Here is a 24,382-nt window from a genome sequence, read left to right on the forward strand (position 1 = left end):
AGGGAAATACTGAGACAAGAAGAGCCTAAGGAAAGTACTTCATAGTACATGATGGCCTAGGACCAGGGTTGTGCAGTTTAACACTGGCTTGCTGTGTTATGCTGTGGTATGCACCGAGCTAGCTGTACAAATAACGTGAATGAAGGTAATATATAGGTATATTATTGTGATATAAAGGTATAATATTATATATATATAAGTATAATTCTATAGGGTAATTAGGCTGAAAAGACCTTATGCTTTGAAGATAAAATAAAAGGTGGGGCTTAACCTTGATCTGAGCGCTTCTGATTACAGGAAGTTTCGATCTGTACCCAAATTATGTAGTTGAGGTTCATTTATTCTGTCTGGTTTAAGTCAGGAGCAATAAGGATAAAGGGGAGTTACATATTACTCAGTTATAATTGTCTTTACCACAGCTTTCCACTTGGAATAATATCCTCATCTTATTGCAGAAGCACTGTATTTTCCAATTACACTATGTAGCATGCTCCATTGATTGGCACTCAGAAGTCTGTCCTGTCCTTGTCCTTCAGGCAGAACTAAGTGTCAGTCACAGGCACTGAGCAGAAAACCAGTGGGGGAGTTGAAGCTGCCGTAGAAATAATCTTGTGGCAGCCTTCTGTCTCTCCTCCCAGTAAAAAATAGAAGAGAAAGGAGGCGCTGGGAGATGAGATAAGAGGATTGAAAATTAGGTTCTGGTCTCTTTTATGTATGATTGATACACTGGGGATAGGCCCTAGCTTAGAAGCATGCTGCATATCATGATACTACTTGCAAAAAGCCTCAGCATGTATTTCAGTTGCTCACATTGTCGCTACAGCATCTGCCACTAAAACTTTGCTTATCAAAGGTAGAGTTTTAACTGAATCAAATGCTTAGAAATGTAGTTTCCTATGTTTGTATGAGCAAAATAGCTCAGGTTGTTTTTCTCCTGTCTTCATTTTCCTCTAAAAATACCCAAAGGTGCTGGTTTGCATTGTAAACTAATGACCTGCAAAAATTCCACTTAAGGTACAAGGCATTTTGGTATCAGAACAGTGCAAAATACTCTGCAAAATATCACATTCTTAGTTTCTTAATTTTGCACTTGAAAAATAAGTCATTTGGCTTCTAAAAATATAATTTAAAAAAGCAACTGTGATAGCTTAATAAGACTGTCTGTTAGTAGGCTCCAGAAATGCTCTCTTTCGTGTGATGAGTTCTGGTATTCACTGTGGCATTTTGTGGTTAGTGTCAAGTAAAATCTAGCCGTTTACAGATTACCTTTCTGAATTTGGCCTGATAATACTGTAGATCCATACTCTGCCTCTTAGTACAATTATCATTAGCATTAGAGTTTGCCATCCTGCATAATTAGATATGGAGATACCTGTTTGTACACACAAATGACCCAGCCTATTCAGTTGTGTATGTAAATGTAGAGAAGGTCTTAAAAAAAATGGAAAATCATCACCGTCTGATAGATTTTTGACTGTTGTAACATTGAAAACAGAAGAAGCGTAGAGAAATAATTGGATTCCACGGATTTCACAGAGTACTGTATTTATATAAGGTGATTTTCACTTGTACATGAATTTGTACTAGCTCCCAGATTGGATTGCAAGAATATTTTCACCAGGAGTTTCTTTATTATTCTTACAAGCATCTCATAAGAATCTGTTTTCCTAACTAAGTCTTGATCAATTAAATTTACACACAAGTTGAAGTTGAAAGGAATATACCTTGAGTACAAAACCCAAGCACCATTGATTGTTCTGGGCTATCTACAATAATTTTTTTCAAAGCATTAATTTGTATTGGTTTTAGAATCACTGAACATCTGTATGCTTTTGCCAAGTTAACGTATTTAGTTTTTGTTAGTTTGGTGTTTTAGCTTTGATTATAAAAAAGTCCAGTAATAGAACAGCTAGCTGGCATTTGCTTTGAGGTTGTACAACTCTGCTATGTTGTGTAAGTCCAATGAAAAATTGTGTATGTCTTGACAATGCAGTTGAAGCCTCAAAATAGTTGGATTTACAAAAGAATTTGTGATACAGATTTCTGTAGATGTGGTCAGTGAGCGATCTCTTCAAAACTAAACACTAGAACATGTTTGGACAAAATCTCATTGAAATAGACCTAATCTCCAATTTTTAAAAAGATGCTGCACAGGGTTCTTTCAGATCTTAGAAAGAATGCTTGAAATCTGGTGGAAAGAATTAGGTGTCCAAAATTAGAAAACAGCATCTGCTTCTAAACTCAGAGGAAGATTGGCAAATTCACTGGAGCATAAAATATTTCCTTTGACCTTCTATAAACAAAACAAAACAAAGAAAAAAGCACAGAAGAATGAAGTCCAAACTTTATGTTTTTCATCTAGATTTTAAATTACTCTTCTCAGTTGAAAAAAGAAAAGGAGGAGAGGAGAGGGAGAGGAGAGGGAGAGGAAAGGGAGAGGAGAAGAGAGGAGAGGGAGAGGAGAGGGAGAGAAGAGCCCAGGATCCTGGATATCCTGGATCAGTCAGCTACTAGAATAAAAAGTTGCTGTTAGAATAAAAAGTTACTATCCAAACCCAAGTTTCGACTCACAATTTTTCCATGCTCCTGGCCATTTGGCCACTGGGATTAAATGCAGTCCATTCCTGCTATTAAGTTTGCTCCATTTGATCTACTTTATCCTGCCTGGCGCTGAGTTGAGGTCTGAGGGCTTTGATCAGACCCATCTCTAAGCAAACTGAACCTTGGCTGTGTGCTTTATAGCCTCAGTGCTGCTCTTTTGATGCTTCTGTGCCCAGCAGGCTGTCAGGCAAAGGAAGCTGGAAGTGGCTGACCATTTCTCTGCTTTCAGGTGGCATACAAGAGCCATATTTTGTGTTGTGATCAGATTAATTTAATTCCCCAGTGAAAGCTTAGTGATGTTTAGTTCACAGTCCATTTAAAGGTAGCTGTCTCCTTCCCCTTATTTTGTTAACCATGTTTAGAAAAAACAACAACTTTAAACTTCCTACGTAAGCGTCAGCAAAGGCACTTTACAAATTTGAGTCTAACCACAGAAAGCATAGCAGAAAACTATATAAGAAATGACAGTAAATTTACTTTAATTTTAAAAAATGGACCAGCAGGACAATGCTAACCCCAAGAGAAATTTGCAGCCTTCTTTGTATGAGTGGATTTGCCAAAACAACTAGGCAGTTCAATAAAACTAATTAAATTAATCTGTCATCCCCAGGGAACTTAAACAGGGCATGAAATAGGGAAACAGCATCAATTCAGAGCTTTTTATTGATGTGTTTTGCTGGATCATTGGAAAGATCTGGTTGGGAGAAAAAATCTGCAGTTTTCTATTGATCATAATTGTAGTAGCCATCCCTCTGTAACCTTCATTCAATGTAGTATAAAATCAAATACCATACAGAGCCCCTAAATGTAAAAGAAAAGACATAGGGGTGCAAGCATAATAGATGATTTTTGAAATAGTGCAGATCTGTGTTATGGTTATTTGTTGTCCTTAGATCTCAGTGGTATTTGCTAAGTAAAGAACTTAATTTCCCTTGTATAGACAGAAAAAAGTAAGGCATGAAAAGGGGGAATTGCTGAGCACAGCAACTCACTGGCAGCACCAGCTAAGGACAAAGCACCCTGGCTCCCTGAAAGTTGGACAGCCTGTGAACAATGCTTCCCTGATAGCATTTTTTTTTTTTTGGTGATGGCAATTTTACTTGAATTTCCAAAGTCTGTTTCAGATGGAAAAAAAAGTATTTCTATTCTGTTGCATATCTTAGATTCTCTCTGCCTAGAGTATAGGGAAGGGAAATACTTAGTAGCTTTGCTGTTGGTATTTTGGTACTGATTTCATCTGATAGTGGTATATTGATTATGGTTAAATTCTGTTATACTATATAAAACAGTAACATGAAATGAACCCTTGCTCTACCTCATCACCTTGCCTTGAAAAGCATTGAACTGTGCCAAATACATCTGTTGGCTAAGTTTCATGACACTCCAGTGAGGTGACAAACTGTTAGCCCTCTGTTCTAGGTGTGGAAATTACACAAAGCAAATAATGTCAGAGGTCAGAGCTTGGCAGCTCTGAGTGGCTTGGCAGGACAATCAGAAACAGAAGTCAAGTGACCTCGTCTTTGTTTTTCTCTGTCCAGTATAAAATCCCATAGAAATGCCTACTTTCAAGAAAGTATTTGTGATTTTTTAAAATCAGGCCTCTCTGAAGATACCTTTATTTCTCAATTATGATGTCCAAAATCAAGCATTTTTTGAAATCTTGGGATGTCCGATGTTTGTTAATTAGTTCCCACCTGCTGCAATCTCTTTACTGATACTATTTGTTAAGAAAGGAATACTTTGTGTTGAGTTGTCAGATGCTTTCAGTAATATATCATTCCCCTGTTTCTTACAGTGCTTATCTACTTATCAGCTAGTGTTGAATTCTTCTAGTATGCAATTACACAGAAGGATTTCAAAACCAGTTCTGTCCTGATTTGATAGCGTGCCACCTGCTCTTTTAAAGTGTTCCCAGGATGTGTACTTGAAGTAGTTTCGTTGTGCTGAGGATGAATTTAAGCACATGTGGGGTTGCTTTGACTGTAATAAATAAATAAATAAAAATTGTTGGAACTAGAGGGCTCATCTAGTCCACTGGTACTACGTGGTTGTGGTAGATGCCACGTGATCCCTGGTAGATATTAAGAGATATAGCTCCCTTACTAGGATTGAACTGGTTAATGTCAGCTGAGAATCTGCACTGAGATTTTTGTCATGGTTTTCTGAACTTTTAAAAGATTATTTTTGGTCATCATCTGTTGGAAGAAGCAAGATTTTGCTCCTGAAGGCTGCTGAGATGGTCAAATGCACATTTGCTGCGTTCCTTAACTGACTGCATTATAGTATTCAAATGGAGAAGGTATCTGGCGACAGCACTATCGAACCGTGGCAGAATAATGTATGTTTTTAAATGATCAGCTGGGCTGAATGTGGCGTAAACAGGAAATATTACCACTTTTCTAACACTGACAATATTTAGAGCCCAACAGAGATATAGATATTGATACAGATAAAACAGTACATAAAAACACAGCATATAGATTCCATTAAGGAAAACGGGAGAGATACCGATACAGTAAAAGAACAGTTCAACTTTTGAAAATGCAGAGCTGAGTTAGTTATGAAGAAATATTGCTGCACATTAAGCTAAAGCAGGTGTATAAGTGGCTGAAATATACTCAATGTAACAGTCATTCTTCTTTCCTCTGAAGAAGCACATACAAAAAGTCCTTTCCTGTCTGTTTTTTAAAATATATTACAGTAAAATGTCAAAAAGTGGCAGTTGAAAGTAATAATTAGGACTTGAGAGTTTCCCTTTTTAAGTCAGAAATAGTCTGACTGAAGTTGTTGTCCCAGTCCATGGATTATTTATTTATTCTAGCTGAGGACCTGGCATAGTGGAATTTCATTAGCAAGTTGGTGTTGGTGAAAAAAAGAATCAAGCCCTTATTAGTGAATATATTAAAAGCTGACCTTTTAAATAAAAGAAAAAGAAAAAGAAAAAAAAGAAAAAAGTAAACAATACTTCTTGCTAATTATTTGTGATTTAGTCAGGGTAAGATCAAAGACATGAGGGGAAAGGCTGTACCAAGTGAATGTCTGCTCTTGTATAAACTGCAGATAATTCCATAGGCATCCATGAGTTACACTGATGCAAAACTGCAGTGAAGGAAGGGGATCAAGCAGTGTAAATGCCCTTGTTAACTGAATAGGAGGTGAAGTGTAGAAATGGAAGACCATGATGTTTTACGTATTGCACTTGCAAGATGTGTTATGAATATTAATTTGTACACTGAGGCAAGTGAGTTGTTATTTTCTTGGCTTTATAGCTTGAGTTACTTTGACAGAGGAGTTCTGCTTTTCATGCTACAGTGAGATCAGCGTCTTTGAAATCAGTGAGAGTTTTGGCTGAGCAAGATTTGAATAGGACTTTAGGAATTTGGATGTCTAGAGGATAGGTATTTCAGATGCTCAGGGTTGGCAGATAAGATGCAGTATCTATGGAAAATCCACCGCCTTTCTGAGTAGCAGCAGGAGGCTAGACAGGATACCATAATGCTCTTAAAAGAGCACTAGATTACTGCTCAAGTGCTTGAGGTGTACTGGGACAGACATATAGGTGCCTAATTCTGAAATACTCCTGCTATGTACTACGTGGGGTAATTGGGCTTTTTGTTTGTCATGAAAAGTTGGACAAACTCTGCATTGGTTTACAGTGATTTATGCCTTTAAATACATGGGAACAGGAAGATAGCTCAAGAATGTAAATCAGAGCAGATTTGCTTGGTTAAGTAACTGAAAACACCAAGTTCTGTTCTCAGTGTGCACTACACAAGCAGGAGGAGGCTGCAAATTTAGATTGAGGTACTGCAGAATTATATCTGGGAGCTGGTTTGGATGAATTATTAAAAAAGAAAGAAAAGAAAGCAAGAAAGCAAGAAAGCAAGAAAGAAAGAAAGAAAGAAAGAAAATAGAAAGCTTTAAAACTTATCCTCCCAACAAATTGGATTTTCAGGCTTTAAATCTGTTTTTTTCTTCTGGGTTGGCATTTAGGGTAAATTATCTCAGTGCCATATAACAGTATACATAGCTGCAAATAGGTAAATCCAGGCTCTTCTCCTTCTCTGTCTCCATCTGTTGAACATCCCAAAGTGGTATTTTATGGGAACATTTCAGTGACAGGGTTTGTTCATGCTTTTAAATGCGGCAGTTTGCTGATGTGTTTGAGACAGTAAATGAAATTGAAATTCATGCTCTTGACCTCTCTACCGTGCCTCTGTACCTCAGTACCATGCACCTCTTGTACTCAGTTACCATTCCTCCGTGAGTAAAATTACTTTTTTGTTCAGGAGCCCTGCACAAAGGCGCTGTGTTGTTTGAATCCCAGGTGTTCCATCAAAGCATAACTTGGAAAGGCTTTAAGGGATTCACAGGCCTTCTGCTGGCCCTCTGTCCAGTGCTTGGAGGACAAGAAGCAAATTAGAGCTTACAATAGTAGCTTTATTGTATTAATTTTGTTTTAGTTAAAAAGGGCCTTATTCTCATTCTCAGCCAATTATTTATAAACATTTTTGGAATTCATTGATTGAATTGAAGGAGGAGGGAAATACCTGGTAGCCGCTATCGTTTAGTCCAGCATGTTGTCCCAAGCCAGGTATTCTACAGCATATTATTGATTGCCATGTCTGGTCTTGCTATGAAATGTTTTAAACCATGGGATTTCTATCATTCTTCTGGGGCTCCTATTTCATCTAATAGATTTTACTGACAGGAAGTTTTTCCTGATACTCCTGATAGCTCTCTTCTCTGGCTTTGTGATAAGTGTCTCCACTGCTTGAAATATATGGGTGATCACTGGATGTTTTCAAAAGGTTTCTTTCCAAATCGGAAGACAAAGAGAATTTTAGGCAATAGAAAGGATAGATAGCTGGCCAGAAAGGATGTATCAAGCTGGATATACTCTCTGATAGAAATGTTTCTGAAGTCTGCAGCATACCTTTCAGTGACACACAATTATGATGGATATTACTCTTGAGGGACTGAGATTTACTTTTCTAGAGACCTAAGCTTGCTTGTTATTTCATTGTTGTGGTAGTGACAGTGGAGTTTCTAAAAAGTAAAATTGAAAAACTGCCTGTGGAGTGAATATATGAATCTTTGCATCATTTCCACGTTCTGCTACTTTTTATTGTGCTTGTACCCGTATTTATTTATTTACGTTGTCACCTGTGGTAAAGGCCGGTGTTGTATGTGCAGGTCTTGGCAGGTTGTGAACTGTGACTGTGACTAATGAGCTAATTATCACTTGGCCAGGGGTAGGCTGAGTGAGTCTTCTGCTGGTTTACATCTGACCCCTTCTCCTTCCCATTCTCTTGCAAAAGTAGGGACAGAAAGGGTTGGAAATGAGAACACCATCAAAGGAATAAAACTATGATATTCCTCTGCAAATTGCAGTTTCTTTAGATTTAGGTCAATTTGTGTTATTTTTAATATACATATATTTTTGAGACCAGAACTGTTGCTTCTTCAAGAGAGCCGGTTACGTGATGCAGGGTGAGAAACTGTAGGTACCAGTGCTTACTTCAGACACTTGTAGGGTGGGCCTCACTGGCTGTGTTCGCAGCATTAGGTTTGGTTCACCTACGTCCCATCCCACCTGTTCATGTGGTACAGGCTCATCATGCACAGGGTTGCATGGCTGGCAGTCTATCTGCAGCATGCGTTTCACAGCTGCTTTGTGCTGCTCACATTTTTCATTTAAATTTTCTTTACTTGCAGTCGTGAATCTAGTATCAAATTGCAGTTGTGGATGTTTCATCAAATATGATGTTTTATGTTACCCAACCCAACAGTGCTGCAAAGGTCTTAACCAAAAGTTTCTGACAGCTGCTTAAGGCTCATCTCTTCAGAAAAGGGATATAGTGCTTCTAGCTGTAGTCTCGGGTGAGTGAGTGGCACAGAAATGCTGTGAACGCTCTTGATTTCTCGTTAGCTCACTTAATCTATCAGCCTTTTATCCGTGACAATAGCTCAGCTGTCCAGAAAATATATAATGTAATAAAATAAATTAGTGGGCTTATGTGTGCTGTCTAATTATGACTGCTCAACCATGTGTCATATGCCTTCTGACGTTAAGTGATACTCTTCTGTTTGGAGTATTCAGAGTCTAAGCTTTGGAGAAGGTGGGTCTGATTGTAGCCCAGAAGCATGACCACAGTGCCACCCATGACAGGCACTGGTTTGTGCAGGAATCTTATGCTTATTCAGAGCATATTGGTATTCGAGTTATGATGCTGATCATACAAATTGATGATTCCTTTTGCCTCTGTCTTGATCGTGATGAGAAACGTATATGGCTTCCAGGAGCTTTCTTCCAGGTTTCATAGTGAAGGCCCCCTAAATGTGCACAGTGAGGATACTGGCCCCTCAACCCCTATAGTCAGTTGCTCTATAGGGCTGCACACATTTGGCTGCATAAAGACATTAACGTCCTTCTGTGTCTTGTCAATCTTAAATGTAAAACTTCTCAGTTCCTAGTATGAAATGGGAAGTTCATCTTATTTACGTTTGTAATAACACAAGTTTGAAACTTTTTGAGCAACTCTTCTAGTTCTTCCTATAAAATAGGGTGACAATAAGAACATCTTCAATTAGTGGATGATCACTTTACCTGTCAAGAGTTTAAAAGAGGGTTTTGGATGTAATACAGCTTCATTTCCATGGCTTGAAAAAGAGAACGTGTGGGAAGAAGACATTGCACATATGTAGTGCTGTTTCCAAATATTGTTTTAGGAAAGTGCTTGCTAAAAAAGCAAGGAGAAGCCAGATGTCATATCAAGAGACCTGGGATTGAGGAATTATTCAGAGGATCCATCTGTGGTCTGAGAGCAGAACTGTTTGCTAGGCTGTTCTGATCTAGCGCAATTTACTTTTTATGAACCTTGACTTTTGTGAGTGTGGACTTCAGGTTATGTCCAGAATGCCAGCCCTTTGGGTGAGTCATAGTAACCGTGGCACAGAGCTGTCCATGGGGATTAATGCGTCTTTGGGAAAGTGGACTGCTGAATGTACTAACCCCAAGGGCATCATTAAGACTCTCCGCAAGAATTCCTTTAATGCCTATAATGTATAATTATGCTTTAGAAATGCACTGCAGTGTTTCTTATTGTTATAAAGTAGATTTTTCAAGCTAAACCCAAGAAACGCTGTTAAAATCAGCATTTATTTTTCATTAAGAACATGTAGTGTGAAATTCACTTGAATTTATTGTACTATAACTGCTCCATACTTGATAATGGATTTTTTTTTTTAAATAAAAAGGCAGTTCTATTTTGGCCATGATTAGTTTTTTTTTTTCTTTTTTCTTTTTTTTTTTTTCTATTTTGTAGGAAAACAACTGTTCAGCATGAGTTTGGAAATCCAAACTTCTGTGCATATATTTGTCTTGATCTCTGATCAGCTCTTAGCTAAATCTGTACTGTTGAGTTTTTTTTTGATGATGGCCTAGCCATGTCGTAATTCTGAGGGACTGTTTTCCTAGTCCCTCTTTGAAGGCCAGAGGAATCCCCTAAGGGAACCTTGCTTGAACATCAGTATTTAATCTTTAGTCTTAGGACCTAAACTTCTGACAGCTAAATATGACTGGCATATGGCTATTTGTAAGTCTTGGTGATACAAAGATATTGAGGTAGAAAATACACATTTTTGGGGGGCCGGATAATCACTGCACTATGATAAAAAACAAAGTCTTTTCTCGTGCCTGATAAGAAAGTAATCCATCAGGTATGTGAAGGTATATCAAGTTTTCTATATATTGCATAAACTTTTGAGATGATGAATCTGTTGGTATCAAGGAATAGGTCATTCTCTGTGCACTGGAAGTTCAAACTGCGTATTCAGCTTTATGATAAAGATTGCAAAATAGATGTATATCATGGAGGCTCCAAGCATGAGAAGAGAAATGAATATGTAAAAGTCAGTATTAGATCTAATGAAATTCATGTTTTTCTTTTTCTTGGATGTTGTATTGTGTTATCTGAAGTGGTGTGATTCTCCTTACAGAGGAAGAGGGGAAAACACTTCAAGGATGTAAAAAGTCGTTAAGAAAAACGTTTTCTACTTCTGAGTTCTCAAACAGAGATAAGCAGGGTGGCTCACCTGGAAGAAGCAAAGAAATATCAGTGCGCCTCCCACCACAGATGCCAAATGAGAATGAGGTAATGAATTAACATTTGTCCGTGTGGACAAGCATCACATTCAAGAAGATTAAAGAAAAAAAAAGTGCGGGGGGAGATATACTGTCTAAATGTTAGAGGCTAATGGTATTATCCCATCTGAGGCAAATATTTAAAATACTACCCAAGTGTGTAATGCTTACAGAGGCACCTGCAGGGATCACATTTGGCAGTGGCATTTGCAGAGCCCCCATAATCTGACTAATAAATAAGGAGCCCTGCAAAGACCATTGTTAGGTTTTCACTGAAGACTGCGGTTAATGGTAGGGGTTGGCAAAAGGGAAAAAGGCTTGAGAGTATGAATGCCAGCATGCACAGATTTGCTTTGTTGGAGGGTTTTAGCAGGTATTGAATCCTGCGTTACTAAAGCTAGATTGTTTCAGCTACCTGAAGAAAACAGTTGGCAAACCAGAGGTCTTTTTAATCTTCTGAAACCTATGAGATTAGGGATTGAATGTGTAGGGACAGGAAAGCCACAGGCATCATCTGGAGAGAGCAAGATGGAAATCTGAGTCCACTTGTTAAGAACTACCCTCTTGCCTGAATAACAAATAATAAAGCTGTGATCTTGCCTGTAATAAAACAAAACAAAACAAAACAAAACAACAAAAACAAAAACACAAACACACAAAAAACCACCAACAAACAGAAAAAACCCCTATCTTCATTAAGGTTCTTATTAAAAAAGAAGTAGCAGGTCATTTTTGCAATAGACAGAGCCACGCACTCAATGACTTCAAATGATGGGGCTGCCAGGCCTCAGTCAAAGAGAAAAAGCTGTTGTTTTCCTCCTTACTAACACATGCCTTTGAGGTAGAATCAAGCAAGGCTTTTAAAACAATCACATTCTGTCAGTTGATTGTATAACAATAATGACAAAAATCTTTGTTGCCATTTTTCATATGAATATGATTGCCTCACTGGGATAGACAGCCTTTGGGTCTCTTTCCTTAGCCACTTCGAATTGGCTTTCTGCCCCATAAAGCAATGTGCAGCTTCTGTTATCCTTTATGTAATAGAACATCTTAATACTTGTCTTTTGTTGCTACAAAAAGAAAGTTTCAGCCATGACTTCATGTTTTTGTCACACTAGTGGTTTCAGAAATAAATATGGCAATAGTAGAATGCATTAGAAAAGCTGCTATAATAGTAATGGGAGGAGACTTTGATGCGGTAAGTTGGCCACCATAACCTTTAAAGCTGCCCTGAGGAAAGAAAGGAAAAAAATACTATTGAAAACAATGCTTTTGTTCTAAATGCTGCTTTTTAGGCCTGTTATGATTACTTATACTCTTTCTACAATTGATTCGGTCTGATCCTGTGTAGGATTTCAGAGGATTAGCTACATATGTTCTATTTTCAGCATCATTGCATTCAGTCTTTATAAAAATTGAAATGCACCATAAAGGATCTGTTTGTGTAAATCAGTAGGAGCTTTGACTGTGATTTTGGTTCTGTTTCATGCATGTGAATATTTCTACGTGTCTATCTACAGACAGTCATGAATGAGAACTGGAAAGCTGGTGGCTCTGATGGAAATGATCTTGGTCTATCTGAAAGAGCGAAGGTGAGGTTTTCTTTGATTTTCTTCAAGGTGGGGATTATGAGTAGAACATGACTTACAATTTTGTTTTATGCATTTACAAAGTATTTGCAATTTGTCAGTGTATTTCTTTCACACCTGTGAGAAAAAGGAATGAGAGCGTCATCATCCAAATCTCTTTCCAAGTTTTAGTGAGTACGTACTATTAGAGTGTAAAGGTTGAGCAAGAAAATAGTGTAAAATCAGTTTAGAAAAATTGAACTAAGAGCATCTGTGATTGCTGCATAGAAATGCAGAAAACTGCTCAATGCATATAGTAAATCCTCCATTTACACATAGACTGGGAAAGTCTTTTGACTCTCACCCCATGCATTTATTCAGAGTGTTACCTGAAATAAGAAGCAACTCTTCTTGTGGTATGTTACATAATTTAGACCATTTTTCAAGGGACATCAGCCTGGTAAAAGCAGTAGTGAAATGTCCCAGATAAAATATCAAAAATGTCATAATTCTTAGCTTTTTTAATTTTCCATTCAGATGATCATTAATATCAAAATAGAAAGATCCGGCTCTCCTTTGCTTGCAACAAATGCTGTGTCTGTGTAATATGTAGTCTTTGCAAAGCTGCAAATTAATTTATATTGATTTTTGTATGACAACTTTACTTCTTCAGCTTCCCACCAAATTCCTCAAGAAGTTGCTGTTCAGCTTGAGCTTTCTCTTCATCGTAGTTGGTATGCAACTACAACAGTAGAAATTCTTTCCCTACACTTGAAAATATTTCCTTTGGGTTTTGCATTTCAAAAAAATAATCATGTGCTTTCCTAGAAAAATGTAGGGAAGAAGGGAAGTGACAAAGGAGGAAATTTAATGCTTTTCTCTGCTTTTCCCCAGTTTGTAATAAAAAGAATGGAATTAATATATTTTAATCTATTTTTTCCACTTTTGTGTTTTTACTGCAGGTGAACTTAGATATAGACACAGATGAAGAGACATGCAGTGGTAGGTTTTTTCCTCCTTCATATTCACAAAGATTGTCTGTCTTTGGATTGAAGTGTATGGATATTCCTTTCTTTTTAGTGACTCTGAAACATTGTTTAACAGAACCATTTCTCCTCTAAAAATGATGTTCTTTCTCAGTTCTTCCATTGCCAGAAAATTCCCCCAATTGCCCAAACTCCCAGAATTGAACTACTTATTTCCTCAGTTTAACAGTTAATGAAATAACAAGTTACAAAGATTATTTATTATACCATGTTCTGGTGAGCAGTGATTTTTTTCAAGGTTTCTCAACTTTTTGCTAGCAAATTTTCTACATTTATCCACACTTCTGTTTGTATGGAAATTATTTTAATTACAGTGTAACCCACAAAGTAAATTGGGTGCTGAGAGAGTTCTATAAAATGAAAATGTTGTACCTACACACTATAGTGATTTCGTCCTGGGCTTGTAATAAATGAGACTGACCTGGAAAGCACATTGAACTTATTTTAGCATTCCAATTATGAGCATTTCACATAGTGTTGAACTGCTCCATTATGCCTATAATGATTTTAGCTCTCCTGCTTCTAAAAAGTAAATAAAAATCTAGTGTTTATAGGTATTTGTCTATCATAGATGTTTGTGTGGTTTTTATTACCACCAGAATGGAAGACCTTTTGGTGATTAAATTTATTTTCCTCATCTGGATCTATGACTGCACAAAGAAACCAAGCCATGCAGATTAAGGGATTTGCCTAAGGTCACTGCAAGAAGCTGTGACAGAGCACTGCTTTGGTCCTTAGTTATTGCCATTTAATTAGTCTGTCTAATCCATTAACTCTTTGATTAGTCTTTTCTCTCTGTATGTGCAGAATCCTTATGAAGTCCAGAGGGCTTACAGACTTCCAGTTGATGAATATTGAGCTTGGTTGTAACTCACAAGAAAACAATAAACCCCCCTAAGTCAAGTTTATTTACAGCAAATGTTCTTCCTCCTAGACTGGGCATTCAGAAAGGAGGGAGTAAGATAGCTGTCCTACATCAGATCCAGGAATTGAAGATTTCTTTTTGGTGCAGTGTTCATGTGCCCATTTTTCCCTTTGTTAGGACATTGTTCTGTGTTTGTCTTATATTGTCATAATATCTTAAAAACTGGGGCTCACTAGTGGAAGACGAAACTCACATTTCATTGATGCAAAGAGGCTTTTCAATATCTAGTTTGGTGGAAGTATTGTTAAGTATCTCAAGCTCGAAACAGGCCACAAATTGGATGACGAGAAATAAGCCCAAAACTAAAACATTGTGCAGGGCAGCGAGGAAAGAAGAGTTGTGGCAGAGCTTGGGGATAGTTGCCACTTTCTGGACCGTGTCAGACCTTGCCTCTCTACAGGCTTTTAAGTTGTTTCTGTGCATTTGTGTGTGTGTGAGGGTAAATGCTAATCGCATACATCCAGAAACACCTAGTGACACAGACTGCATTTGAACAAGATGAGAATTACACAAATGATCATCTGTTTGTACTGTTTGAATATCACATTGTGCAAACCACAGCAGGAAGGTTTTTGTTACTGCTTTGATTGGTAATTATCAAAAATAATAAACATCACGTTATACCTTTACTGTAGATTATCAGTGTTTTCAGTGTAATCAGATTATTAGTAGTTTTTAGTAGTTTTTTAGTAGTTTTATTAGTAGTTTTTTTTTATGTGACATTTGATTTGGCTTTCAATATCTGCTGTCCTCAGCTCCTCCTATGAGACAGCACTCCCTGCACACATTTCTTCAGCTCAGAAAGAGGCCACATCAACCCCTCAGCAATCAACAGATCTCAGTAACAACATGAAGCATTTAGATTGTATTTTATAACGTTGAAACACTGCACGGCCAGAAGCTAATTGTTCCTTCTTTTTTGTGTAAAGAAAGTAAACGGCAACCTAACTTCTACCGGGGAAACCCACAGTCTGGATCTTGCGCAGTGCTTCAATGAAGACAGCTATTCAGCCAAGAAAAAAATAGTCTCTTGGACTACTAAGTCAGTGTGCCTGAAAACAGGCCTCTTTGTTGGATAGTTCCCTTATATGTTAAAATCCACTTGATAGGCTTCATTGTAAGTAGTATATTCTTACTCTTACAGAAAACATACCAACAAAATGCAAATTAAAACACAAAATGATATTGCCACTATTGTTTGCCATAGTGAAGTAACATAATATTGCTACCTTAATAAAGGATTACTGGTGAAGGGTTCCAATTAGTTTATGAGTGAGGCAAAGTATGGCACCAATTTGAAAGGCGTGCTGTTGCTGGCCTCCTTAAATGCTGCTACTTGCATGCCAAACAATAGAGTTCATATTGGCACAACAAGCTAGGATACCCAGTGAAAAATACACCTTGCCAGTACAATTACAACAGGCTTTTATCTCTGCTTGTTATTGGCAACTGTTCAGTACCTCTGTACTTCATGTAGCTTTAAGGACAGATCATTTAGCTCTCAACTGTACCTTAATACAATAGATAGTCACACTTAAGGGGAAATGACTCAAAGCTGAAGGTGTGAAAATCATGGTAGAAAATAGGTGTTAAAACATCCCATCTAAACCAGTGCCTTTTGGAGGGTGATCTGGGAGAATCATTCTAGCAGTGGTCTTCTTTTTAATTTTCCTAAGTCCGGTATCTTTTAAGGTGTGAACACAGCTGCTTCTTATGGAAAAAGCAGCCCATAGATTTGGCCACTATACAAATTTGTTGTAGCTGTTTTCATCAGACAGCACTGGGCTGCAAGCCTGAAACCAAGGCAGTGCTTTTTCATTGTGTGTCTTTGGCTCGGTAAACCTTGATTGGCAAAGTAGAATTGCTGCCCTAAACCATAGCTTTAACCCATAGTGTAGAGACAGTATGCGTATGGTGGGCTGTTTAATTGCTTTTTCTCATTGAATTTAATCTATAATTGTAAGTGGCTTAAGGCAACAATAGAAATGATCAGGCTTTCTCCAGGGACAGATGGAGAATGCCTAGTATCTGTGTTTTGGCAACAGAATTCCTTTCCAGGACTGGAGACAAATCAATTGCTGCAGGGCTCAAAGGATACTTAGGCAATAGTAGGTACTACTTGTATAAAATACAAGATACGTAGAAGCATGGCTATGGACCTTGAGTGTGGTCTTTTTTAAACACAGGAGAATATTAAAATAGGACTAATTAAATGCATGAATGAGGATGCATAAGAAAGGATACAGGAGTCTCATCCTCATCAGGCTTAGAACACTGATATTGAAATTGAAAATTTGTCTTATCAAGGTCCTAATTTTCTGTAGCCCCACAGAAGTTTAGGAGAACCAGAGTGACTCAGTCAATTTGAATTTGAGGGCAAACATAGCTATTTGATTATTCAAATAAACCATCCTTTAGGCAAATCATATCAATGTATTATTTTCCATAATGTATGTCTTCCCATATATATTATGAGCCTATTTTTATATCCAGAAAAATCAGTTTGGGGAACAGGATTCAGATGTTTTCAAGTATGGGGCTCCACCAAACCTAAGAATCTGATGCTTTTTTTCTCCTCCGGTCTCTGCAACCCATTTAACACTGCCCTAAGATGATTTCACACTAGACAGCTCTTTGGGGCTAGCAGTCTGAAGCGTGAGAAACAGAGGAGAGAGCAAAATTTAGCTTTTAATATTTTTTGTTAGTGCTACCTTCCTCCCCAGCTCCCCATCAACAGAATTTTTGTCAAATGCAGTGTCTGAAAGTGGTAAAGCTTGCTTTAGCCTATCTAGAGCTGTGCATCAGTTGGCTCCCTAATGGTAAAGATGAGACTTCGAACTTCTTCACTCCAGAGGGTTCACATCCGATTTATGACTTAATTTATTATTTGTTTCTCTATTTATAATTAATGTCAATGGTACAAAACGAACAGCAACAAAACAATTTAGCGGTGTTCACAAATTTAGTCGCTTTTCTGTGGGTCTATCATGGGAAGAAAAAGAACTAAAAAGAATTGCTCAGTTTCCTAATCTGTTCTGCTGCACTGTGCAGGACTTGAGTAAAACTACAGAAGTTCACTACCACATCATCCAGGAAGTTGGTTCTTCCCGGTATGAGGGAAGGTACATTTCAAGATCTCTTCTCAGATTTTTGATATCATGCCTGCTCAATTATCTCTATATATGGTGCCATTGGCAGTATTCAAGGCATTCCTGTTGCTAATTAATCACCTCCACAGAGAACATAATTAGCAGCTTAATTAGGATCATCATCCACTAGTGCTGTAGCATCAGCCTAACCCAGCTGTGAGGTACTGGCTAGAACTTACAATAGCCTACAGTTCCTTTGGGAGCTCCCACTGAGAAGGATTGTCAAAACTCCCTAATTTTTCTCTCTGAAGGAGTTTCTTGATTAAACATTATCAGGCAAAGCAGCATTTACCGATTAGACTTTCATATGCTGTCATGCAGCCAGGATAGAGAGACAAAGCTCATTTCTGGCATGTCTACTGGCAAACAAAGTTTGATTACCACATTCTTATGGGGTGATTGAAGGAAATTTCAAACATTGTTTGCATTACTAACGAGCCTTAAAAAATTGGAATTGACGTTCTAAGTATGACAAGCACTTCTTGCTAAAAGCAAAAATAAATTTCCTTCTGTTGTCCCAATTTTTAAGAGTTGTCTTTTTAAGCCATTGCCAGGTGGTTACATAATGGTGCTTCCTCCTCATCTTTTCTCCAGATCGGTCTGTTGTGGGGGAAAAATTGCTCTTAGTATAGAAATAAGTGCAGTGTTTATATCAGGAGATGATACAAACCTCTTGATGTCCAGGCTTTCCTCTCTTCAGTGAGGGTATATATTTAGGGTGCAAGTTTGAAACAATAGCAGAAGATGCCATTGCCTTTAAATGAGCATTCACATCTTCCTTCTGTCCTCTTTTGACACCAGTTATAAAGGAATAAAAAAAGCAATTGCAGAACATGTGAAGCCCTAGCATATATTCCTGTGGACTGCACAGTTTTTTTCAGAAAGCTTTCCTATATGACTGATGCAGAATAAGATCAAATGCTATGCTGAGAACAAGGACTGAAAGGACGTAGATGACTAGAGATAGATATACGCAACCAAGAGTGTAGGCATGAAAATTGTAAACCACTTATATGTGAATCACAAAGCAAAACACAAAAATCCAGGAATAAGATACCCAAGGGAATAAATTCAGATCTTTAATAAACACAGTCTACTTTACAAACCCAAAGTAGATAGGCCTTGAAATAAAGTTGTCAAGAGAAAATCTAAATGAAGTATTTGATCATGGATTTTTTTAAGGCATAGTTAGGAAATCATTATTTTTAAATGCAGATTTACAGGGGGATAACAGGTCCTTGACCACACTGCTGTGGTGAAAACATGTGCAGGTAGAGATGAATGGTCATTTATTTATTTTCATTGTGGACCTATGTACCCTCTTGTTGGTTGCATTAAGTAACATTCAAGCAACATTTTGAAGGTTTATTCTGATATTTCAAGAGGAAATCAAGCTACTAAAATCTAGTATAAAGTTGTAAGGAATTTGTGTACCAGGCAGAAAAAATAGTAGGTTGATTTATGTAATCCTTCAACTAAATTGCAAGACATATGGTTCCCTTAAGATTCTTCGTGGAAGCATTACTGAGACAAGATGGACACATCTGTGCTGTAGCTGAGCTGAGATTGATGCATGTTAAAAGATATTTCTGAAATCTAAGGCATATCCTTCTAAGCTGTCACAGAAAGTAAATCTACTTTTCCCAGTATGAATGTTTTGCTTAAGTGTGTAAAGGCAAAGTGATTCAGAAATCTGTGTGTTTGTGAACTATGGGCCAAATCCTGCCAATGTGAAAAGGTTACGTGTTCCTGTATCCCGGATATGTAGAAGTCCTCTTTGGTGTCTCTGGAAAGTTCAGTGAGGGACAAACATCCCTGAAATATCCTTGGACAACAGTCATCTGGCACTGTAGTGGGAAATATTAGTACTTCTTTCAGGTGTTTTTACTTTATGCTTCAGGAGATTCACGTTAAGGCAGAAGCATTGCAAAGATTCCTTATGCCCAATGTATAAGATGGTGAAACTCCAGGAAAAGAGAATTGAAATGGGCTACCCAGCTAATCAATGAAAATACCAGACTTAATCTTGCATAACTCCTATTGCCAAAGTTTCTGCTCAGGTCCTTCCTTCCTTCCTTCTCATGAAAGAGAGAAATCTAATCCCAAGTTTTCTCTGAGTTTAGAAATATCTAGATCCAGAATTTTAATTCAGCGTCCTCAGGAAAAAAGAGCTAGCCATCTGTTTAATCAAGTTTGATTCTTCCTTAGTATAGTATATTTTATTATCTAGATTCTAGCTCAGGACTGCATGCATCTGTTTGCAAGATAATTGCATGTATTTTTTATTATGCAACAATAAGTACAACACACTTTGACTAACAAGCTTCTGTCTGTATCTAAGCACTACAGGATTTTACACACAACTGTGTTACACACTGATAGAAGGATAAAGTTGAGTATTTTTTATTCAGCAGGGTCATTAGTTCTTCCAGGACAGGTGGAGCAGACAGTGACTTGCTGTACACCTGCTTTTGTTAAGCCTGTTCAGCGGAAGTTCAGAACCTTGTCGGTGCCACAGCCGTTGGACAGCAAAACGCAAGAGGTAGGAAGTCAGATTTAGTTATTTAAACCCTTTCTTTAAAAAAAAAAAAAGTTGGCTTCTAATAGTTTTTAAAACCTATTGGCTTCTAATGTTATTTGCACGGGGGCAGAGGGATCGTGTGGAGCTGTTGTGATTTTACAAATCACATTTTTAATGTTTGAATTAATGAATTCTGAAATACATTAAGAATTGAGGTAAATACTCTAATACAATGGTTCTGCTTTATCTTGCATACTGCTGCTATATAATCCTATGTTTTCAAATTGCCGACAGATTGCAACACTCCAAGTTGTTTGTGGGCTTTTTAATATTTAATTGGTGTAATTTGAAAATTATTCAAACAAACTCTTGCACTTCCTGACCTTTTTAGAAATCATAACTTATGTGGGCCATTTAATTTTCCGAAGATTGCATGGTCTTGGTCTTACAACATCGTGCAGTTCTCATTGAGCTGGATATAGGAACTATCTTCTGTGGCAATGAGGTAGTGAATGATCACTTTAATGTGACATTTGAAAAAGGTTTTAGAATATATTGTGATCAGAATTGGAATTTGTTCTTTTGGAAATGAGTAGTAGCAAGATGCCGCTGAGGATCTGTATCATCTTGGTCTGGCATGGAGAGCTTTGTGGCATGGAGTCTCAGCCTTTTAATCAGACACAATCAATACACGTTTTAATTTAGAATTGCTATTTTCCCTCAGAATTTCAGACCTTTTCAAACTAGAACAGAAGGTGCGGATTGCTCACAGGCTTACTTTAAGTCATTAAACTTCCTATCCAAGTAGTCATTGTGAGCATCAACTTTTCGGGATGTTTATATTGCAAAGAATTTTTCACAACACTTTTTCCCTTGCCTGATCATCATAATAAAAGCTGAAGTTAGCTTCTGGCTAAAACGGGGCAGTTTTGATAGCTTCATATGTTTATTGATGTCCCATGAGGCTTAAACCAAGTTTATAAATGATGTGTGACCACGGAAGGATTGATGGTATGGCAGGGCATATGGTGTCTCATTTCCAGAGCTGAACTGTAGTTGGTTCTTTGCAATAAACTCTTTACTATAAGGAACAAGTCTGCTTTGGGAAAAAGTAAATGTTCTAAAATGACCTTTCAAGCTCTAATACCTTCCATTCTGTGAATAAAAATATTTGCTCTTTTCCCTAAGGATTGACGTAATTCAAAGTTTTTTGCCTTGAGAAATATCCATTGGCACACAAAAAAAAAAAAATAGAATGAGGTTTTATAGTTTGCTCATTTGATAACTTCTGTATAAAATCAAAGAAGGAGAGCTGTAGCAGCCTGCAGTGTTCATAAATGATTGCATATGACTCTTTAAGTTATAATTCATGAAAAATAGATGAAGATCCCACTGCATGCAAAATTCATTTCTGTTTGAGGAAAAGTTGGGTTTTGAAAGGGAAACTGACTACTATTACATTGGTTAAGGGTTGCTGCATTTTTCAAGAACAAATACTGAAGATTTTCACAACTGTTTGGTTGGTGCCAGACTCTGCAATACTCAAAATTAAGGCAGTCTTTCCCCTAAATTATGCATGTTTTAGTGCCTTCACTTAGATAATAGAAATGTGGCCTGATTTTTAGAACTGTCAAAGCTGAACAGGTCTATTTTAAAATCCCTCAGTGCTTCAAATTGTCATTGCTGTGAAAATTAAGTCTTGCGTTGCTTATGGCAGGACTACTTGAGAAAGAGAAAAAGATTTACCCTGAAGACATCCCTGCTTTGAAATGACTGTTTCCTGTCCATCAAAACAAATCTGCTAGGGAAGGGCAACAGAATGTGGCTGCCTATTTGTTTTTTTGTAGGGCATAAGGGAAAACCCTTCTCTTTGAAAAATAAACAAGTGCGATGGAGGAGCAGAATATCTGTGCTATGGATATACTTGTGAGGGACTTCAGTGGAAGTTGTACATCTCTGAATGTATTGCTAGGGAAAGTTTAATGTAAAAAAGAAGCACTGTTAAAGCCCAGTGCACAACTTGGCTAATTATTCAAGAACAGCTCTCCCTGAACATGTTTCTTCTATCAAAAGCTGTTGACACAGCAATGACACAAGAAATTATTTGGCCAGCAATTTTGCTTCCTCTTTCTACCCTGGTTTTAAACACACACACATATATATAAAAATATATATATATATATTCTGAAATTTTAATATAGACAGTGCACCATTCATGACCTACCACAAATTGAAACGGTGGAAGCAGCATTCTCTCCATGATTGAAATACATTATCACATAACATTTACCTCCCCTACCTGGACATTTATTCTCTTCTTTATTTCTACTTAATACTTTCTTTCATAAAAGATAGATTTTATGTTTATTTATTTATTAACTGTATGTGTTAATGTCTAGGTTCTTTATTTGTGCTTATTTCCCCCCTGCATGTATATAACTTCACTTGAGTGCATATTTTTCACGCACTTATTATTCACATTCATTCAAAGTGGGGCTCATCTCACCTAGTTTGAGCTCTGAATTTAGTCTAATTTAGTCCTGTCATCAGGAGGGAGAGAAAAGCACCTCCAGTAAGTGATTCATCTCACTTGCTGTCAGCATTTGTCCTAAGATATAATATATCTCTGTCTGATATCAGAGGCTGACTCTCAGGCTGGATCTTTTTTGGCTGGCTGCTTTAATCTAGAAGCCTAACTTTTGTATAGCTGGGATTAGGAAAGATGAATTCTATCTTTCTATTCCCCAGTTAGTCTTTAGTTTGAGCGTTCCAATAAGTATTTAACATGCCCCTTTTTATCATTTTAACTGTGGAATGGCAGCATCTAAAACCTAAAGTGCAGCTTCCATTGACCTCTTTTGGTCTAAGATTCTACAGTTAGGCTTCAACTGATGTTTGTTTCTACTAAGTGCTATGTATAAATGCAACAAGAACAAGGAAGAACTTGTAACCTAAAGACAGGGTTGACAAAGTGAAGGAAAATGGAAGAGTTGTATCTTTTCAGAGGCTGGTAAAGACACAGAGATTGAGTGACTTGTCCAGGATGATGAAGCAGTAGTGGAAAATGGGCCATGATTTATTGACTTTCAGTCCAGTGCCCCTAGCTTAAGACAAACCTTTTTTTTCCCCAAGTAACCCATACTAAGTTTATATGATATAAAAGCATACATGCCTTTCCCCCTTTTTTTACTCATAGTTATTGACTTGGTAAGTTTTCTTTTGAATATACAATGAAATCATCAGTGAGTGTATGCACATCCTTTACATAACTTGAACAAGTGAATTGTAGTGTACCGTAATTACACAGAAGTACAGGATTTAGAAGAGAGGCAAGCTGTTCAGTTAACTGTAACTCCACACAGATTAATAAAAAGAACTCAGTTGCCAGTTATTAATAGACTTTTGAAAGTCTCAACTTTAAGGTATTTTATTTACAAAATTATTATGAACAGCCTCTAGCAAAATACTTCAGTTATTAACATGAATATTGCATTCTTTTTCCCTTAAATTGGACATGCAGGAACTGTAAATGAAAATGATTCTTTCTTCAGAGAGTAAATCACGGGAGCAATCTTAAGCAAACTGGCAGTTTTCTAATAGAGCAGAATTCTATTCCCAGAGAGCTCTCAAAAAGATTTCAATTAGATGTTAAATTAGACACCTGAAATTCACATATTTCTCTCAGCTCCTTAGGCAAAAATAACAAGATAATAACTTGATCAGCTCAGAGGATTTGGTGTTCTATTGCAAAATGTCTCCCTTTTGAAAGAGATCAAAATTGCAGTTTGCAATATAAAAAATTTATACTGCTTGTCTGCATGGAAGGTTGAAGTGAATAGCTTCCTGAGAGAAGAAGAAAAGAATCCCTACTGCTTTGAATGCTCATTTGAGAGATGAAGCACACTGATAAATATGCAATGTGAATAAACTTTTCAAATGTGCAATGAATGTGTAATAGAAAAATAGGTATCAGTGAAATCAGGTATGTTATACTTTGGCATCTATCTCCAGTTAGCATTTTGGGTTTCTTCTTTTTTTTTTTTTTTTTTTTTTCTAAACAAAAATTTCAATTTTTTTTTTCTGCATCTGCATTAAAAGTTATTGGAAAGACACAAAGTTCAACACAAGGGCACAGCGAATGACTGTATGCTTTCTATAACCGTGTTAGAAGAGGAAGGATAGATTTGTTCTTATAGAATCCCTATGAAGGTTTACTGTAACTTAAACTGTTCTTAGATTAAATACCTTTACATGTGAATATTTTTACAACCAAACTAACCACAAAATATTTGTACGTTGCATTATATTTTAGAAGTGTTTTGTATTTCCCCAAAGGAAAGAAAGGTAGTAATGAAAAACAATTGCTAGTACTCTTACTATATGGAATTTTATGAGTCTTTGCCTGTAGGAAAGATGAAACTGG

The 24,382-nt window shown here is 37.1% G+C and overlaps 2 protein-coding genes across 5 annotated transcripts in view; one reads left to right on the forward strand and one right to left on the reverse strand.

Moving 5' to 3' along the window:
• Positions 1 to 24,382, reverse strand: part of TRAF6 (TNF receptor associated factor 6) — a 354,850-nt gene that overhangs the window by 50,152 nt on the left and 280,316 nt on the right. The gene's annotated exons all lie outside the window — the stretch shown is intronic.
• Positions 1 to 24,382, forward strand: part of IFTAP (intraflagellar transport associated protein) — a 40,696-nt gene that overhangs the window by 11,272 nt on the left and 5,042 nt on the right. The window contains exons 3-6 of the mRNA XM_032188216.1: positions 10,603 to 10,757; positions 12,271 to 12,342; positions 13,281 to 13,320; positions 19,850 to 19,980. Of these exons, the coding sequence (XP_032044107.1) occupies positions 10,603 to 10,757; positions 12,271 to 12,342; positions 13,281 to 13,320; positions 19,850 to 19,980 (398 nt within the window). The remainder of the gene's footprint in view (positions 1 to 10,602; positions 10,758 to 12,270; positions 12,343 to 13,280; positions 13,321 to 19,849; positions 19,981 to 24,382) is intronic.

Source organism: Aythya fuligula, chromosome 5 (genome assembly GCF_009819795.1).
Source record: "Aythya fuligula isolate bAytFul2 chromosome 5, bAytFul2.pri, whole genome shotgun sequence".
Classification (NCBI taxonomy): Eukaryota; Metazoa; Chordata; class Aves; order Anseriformes; family Anatidae; genus Aythya; species Aythya fuligula.